The 4,801-nt window shown below is 34.8% G+C and overlaps 1 protein-coding gene across 1 annotated transcript; it reads right to left on the bottom strand.

The window, feature by feature from the left end:
- Positions 1-696: 696 nt before the first annotated feature.
- On the bottom strand, positions 697-4,042 carry LOC139152341 (uncharacterized). Its single transcript, XM_070725482.1, has 3 exons — positions 3,928-4,042; positions 2,865-2,906; positions 697-1,159 (listed from the first exon to the last, which is right to left on the bottom strand). The coding sequence occupies exons 1-3, from the start codon at positions 3,943-3,945 to the stop codon at positions 851-853; spliced, it is 369 nt and encodes a 122-aa protein (XP_070581583.1). The 5' UTR covers positions 3,946-4,042; the 3' UTR covers positions 697-850.
- Between the last annotated feature and the right edge of the window lie 759 nt (positions 4,043-4,801).

Raw genomic sequence — 4,801 nt, 5'->3', positions numbered from 1 at the left:
CAGTATAAAGACATAACTAAGAGACTCGGAACATTTTCATTCAACAGAGGGTGGCTCATTTTGTCTTTCGACCAAGAATGCAAGGGAAAACAGTGATTTAGCTAAATTTTAGATTAAATAAAAATAATCACTGTTACAAATCAACGTGTACATGTGTACATAAAAAGCAGGAAAGAAACACTGCATCAAAACGCAATAATACAGATAAATTCACACTAATGAGTTACATCTATTATAGAGTAATACACGTGAATTCACATGAGTCCACATGCTGAATACAAGCAATCGATTGTCGACTGTATTCAACTGTATATGCACTCTTCAGCTAAAATATAAGCAATAATCCATGCAAATGCAGTAAGTATTATTGGGTTCTCATGCAGTGTAAACTAGCGCTGACAATCAAGCTACCACATTTCAAGTGGTCAAAAATGATACATTTTCACAAAAAAGTATGTAGCGTAACGCGGCAAGAAGTAAAGCCTTAGTCAGCCAGTCATCGAGTTATGTCGTGAAAACATCTGGCAACAGTCCTGGTTTTGCTTTAAGGTTTGTGAGAAAATAAACACATTTATCGAAACGACTAACATGACTTCTAATGTGTCACAAGCTATTAAGAAATATTTCTGTTGTTTAAAATTATATTATTATTACTATTATTATTATTATTATTATTATTATTAATGTTGTTGTTGTTGGTTGTGGTTGTGGTGGTGGTGATGGTGGTGTGGTTATTGTTGTTGTTGTTATTGTTGTTGCTGTTGTTGTGGCAATTGTTACCATAATCATCACTAATACGTTTGTTTGCAAAATAACGACTTTTGGTGGTAAAGGAGAATGTTTGCTCGATTTAAGCATCAACACCATCTTCGTCGGTATTGTCAACGTTTTCCAGTTGGAGCAACGACGGTTTACTTATTACCGGATCGTGCATGTTGGGCATCACAAGACCAGATGTACCGGGCACTGAAAGATCCTGCAATTCTCCGGAGACAATTGGTTCACCATGTGCAACGTTGTCACTCTTCTGACGCCCCCGTTCGCCCAAAATACATGAAGCATAGCCTTCTTCTTCATCGCTACTATATGTACTAAACGATATTTCATCAGGATCGTCATCACCATTCCCATAGAAACGGGATCGGATTGATCTCAAAACCTGATGAAGTAAACAGAGATTGATGAGATCAAATAGTCTATTAACATTCTCATTGTTCGTAAAAAAACTTTTCTGGATAGCACCTTCCCTGCTTTGGAATCTGTTTTCAATTTTGCATCGCAGCTGACAAGCTGCTTCCTTGCTGGTGCAGTAATGAGTCCGTGTTTATCTTACCGTACATGTCATGCATTTAAGATTATATGCACCTCGAGAACAGATATTCGGACTCTCAAAGTCTTGCAATTAATTTCTCTTCCACCAACTTTAGGGGTTCATTTTCAAGCCCTTGGTGTATAAAATATTTAAACGGTCTTAAATTTTCGATTGTTTAAACTTTTATTTTTTCCATCGAGTCGCAACAAAGGGATTGCCGCCATTTTTGAAATTAAAATTTCGCTAAATCTTGGGTAATGTGTTTCTCCAGTACTAAAATGTGCGAGTTGACTCCGATTTTTATTCTTGATTTTTAAGAAGATTTGTTGCAAGATTCTTTAAGTTTTAGGCTTACTCTTTCTAGGCGCATACTACCTCAAGTCAAGTGAGTAATTTTGGTTTCTTTAAAAACAACTCTCTTCACCAAAGTATCTATCAAGAGATTAATGCTTGCATATACATTGATAATTATCTAGAATAAACTATAAAATTTGAATATGTTATTGCTTATTAAATGAATGTTGTGAAACGGAAGATGGTACAATGATATTCATGTAAAGGAACAGTACCCTTTTCAGTTAAGGTAGCTAGATACCTTATAGTCACCTTCGGATTTTTATTTCTTCTCAGTTAGAGAAGTCGTAAATCCCGATAAAGTGTACATTTACTTAAAGCCCTGATATTGGGAAATCCGATTAAGCACAAAACATAGCCATTTTTAAATATTAGTCACGTGACAAGCGTTTTCCTAACCTTCCAGACTGGGTTTTTCCTGCCTTTTGCGGACAAGCTGCACGATTTCCAGTTGAAAGATATGCATTGATAAGCCTTAGTAATACCCTTCAAAACCGTGTCTGCGATTTTTTCTCAAATTCTCCATTCAAATTATTTGGCCTGACAATTTCAATTCCTTGAAAAGCACCTTAGTGTTACACCTTTAATATTGCATAACAAAAATACCAAGGGCATATAAAGAAATCCCAGACATGATTTAAAGGGTATTACCAAGGCTTGTCAATGCACAAATTTTAACAGGAAACCACTAAAAAGAGGGAAAACCGATTTTTGGAAGTTTTAGCAAAACGGTTGTCACGTAACTATTATGTAATATGATTATGAACTGCGCATAGTGGGATTTCCCAATATCTCTGGGTTCTAAGAAAATATATACTATTTTGGGGTTTGGGACTTCTACAACTGAGAAAAGAATAAATCTGAAAGTGTGCATATAGTTACCTTAATCTAAAATGTCCATCAAAAACTATGATTTCAATTCATGTTTTCTGATTTTATAGAACATGATACTGCCATTTAACACTAGACTTGTTAATAAATATGACGTAAATGCATGTTAATGCGTAATACAACGAAGATTTATTGTAGCAAGTTTTACTTCTACTTAGGCTGAAATGAACTGTTACAGGCAGAAAACCTTACGACAGACTTAAAAACAAACTTTTCATAAGAGATACTGCACTACTTCTTTGATACACTACTGTGATTATAATGACGGTAAATGTATTGTAGGTTATGTATTATGGATAATACTCACGACTTTGTTCGTCGCAAAGAATCCGAGATAGCAAACGGATCCCTGTGAATTAAAGATCATCAAAGGAATGTTGTTTAGTTTATTATCAAATGAATGATAATCTTCAAATATCAGATACATCACTTCTATACCGAAGCCGATTAAACATAATTATCTGAACCATCGAAGGTGCTAGTTCTGTCAAGCAAATATTTTGTAGACAGGTACTGAAGGCGTAATATTGATTATTCAACTACACACATTAAGTCGTGTTCGTGATAGAAATTAATCGAGTGAGCTCTGTAATCGACTCCTGTTAATAATATGAAGCAGCTGAAGCAATTTTAATTTAGTATGATTACATTAAAAATAGGTAGCATAACAGCCAAATGATAGAAATATTCAAGGATGCAGAAGGATAGGTTTTAAAACGGTAACAATGTTAAAGTTTCTTGATTTGGTCAAATCGTTAGTATTACCACTTGTCCTTCGTCAAGTCCTGATATCATAATTTTCCTTCCTATCCGGTGTTAGTCTGATTGCTATGATGGAGACTTTAAACCTTTCTTTGAATCCTGTCTCCGTTTATTAAATTCTATATCTTTCTTTATAAGTCTGAGTGACATTCAACGGAATATTACAGTTTGTTAATTTAGACTCTGATTTACTTGTACGTTGTTCTAAGAAATGTGATGTAAAAGCTATAACGTAAGAATTTTAAACGTCAATGATTTTAATTTCACAAACAAGAGATATTTCGTTACACAATTTTGTTCCTCACAGGGAATTTTCTTTTGTATAGATTTGACACTCTCCGACGCATGTATCCTCCTACAACAATCCTTGCCTCTGAATGTGTAAATTTGAAAGTTTACATCAACTGCCATGACAGGAAAGACACATAAAAAAAATCCACAGAGAAAGACACATAAAAAAAATCCACAGAGATGCGTTCAAGGGCATGTCTTATCGATTGAAGAAACAATTGTTAGGCCTGTTATCCCCGTCGACTGTAATCCCTTATCCTAAACAGCTTTTGTTTCAGGAATTTATAACCCCACTTTGAAATCGTTACAGTACTTACTGTTACGAAGCAAGCCATAGCAAAAGTATATCCAAAGTAAAGATTCCCTGTTATATCCAGTAAACCAATTATCCAAGTTACGGTATATGTTGCAACGAGAAGCCAAATGCGATAGAATTCGTCCCTGTGAGATAGATATATGAACATTTCATATTAATGTTGTGCTAAAAAGCTGACGAAAAGTATCCAATAGCTTTAAGTATTTGTTGACATTCGGGCCGCACATTTTTTAAACTGCTAATAACAAAGATGTAAGCCAAAAGTTACCCACCATAAAATGTACCACTGTCCAGAACCATAGGTGAACACCAGGAAGTCAAATTTGTAGTACATATAAGTTGTCATTATCCAGCTGGTCTGTTTACAGAAAATAAATTTACCAATGTATAAGTAGCAAATTAATCAACTGTTTGTATCAAGATTCAAGTTTGAAGGGAGTTGTCGCCGGAAGTGCACTTGTGCGACTTTCAACGTAACGTATTCCATAAACAACGTAGTCTATGAAAAATATCCAGATGAATCACGTCAACACAGCTGCAACATTTTAAATTTTACGATATCCATTGTTAACAACCTTTGAGCAGAGTTCCGACGACACCTTCCAAGTGCAAACCACGACTATCATCACGGAGACGAGATGGTATGACACTGTGTTCAGTTGAAACTACTTCCTTAACACATCTAACTCGCTACAGCCGAGACCAACAATCTATTCTTCAGTTTTGAAATATTTAGTCTCATCCAGAAATTTAAAAAATAACGAGTTCTTTGCTGCTGCTCAATAATTGAATGTATGGTTCAAAAGGTGCTACAAAGTCTATAAATAAACAAACAATAAACAAATAAACAGATAATAGATAAATACAATAACATA

The sequence above is a fragment of the Ptychodera flava genome, chromosome 2 (assembly GCF_041260155.1).
Source record: "Ptychodera flava strain L36383 chromosome 2, AS_Pfla_20210202, whole genome shotgun sequence".
NCBI classification, from domain to species: Eukaryota; Metazoa; Hemichordata; class Enteropneusta; family Ptychoderidae; genus Ptychodera; species Ptychodera flava.
The sequence above is the reverse complement of the archived record's forward strand: the minus strand, read 5'-3'. Positions and strand labels throughout refer to the sequence as shown.

Coding starts and splice junctions, on each gene's coding strand:
- LOC139152341 (XM_070725482.1), bottom strand. Junction 1,160..2,864: donor TCTTTGCGACGAACAAAGTC/GTGAGTATTATC, acceptor TTACTTCATCAG/GTTTTGAGATCAATCCGATC.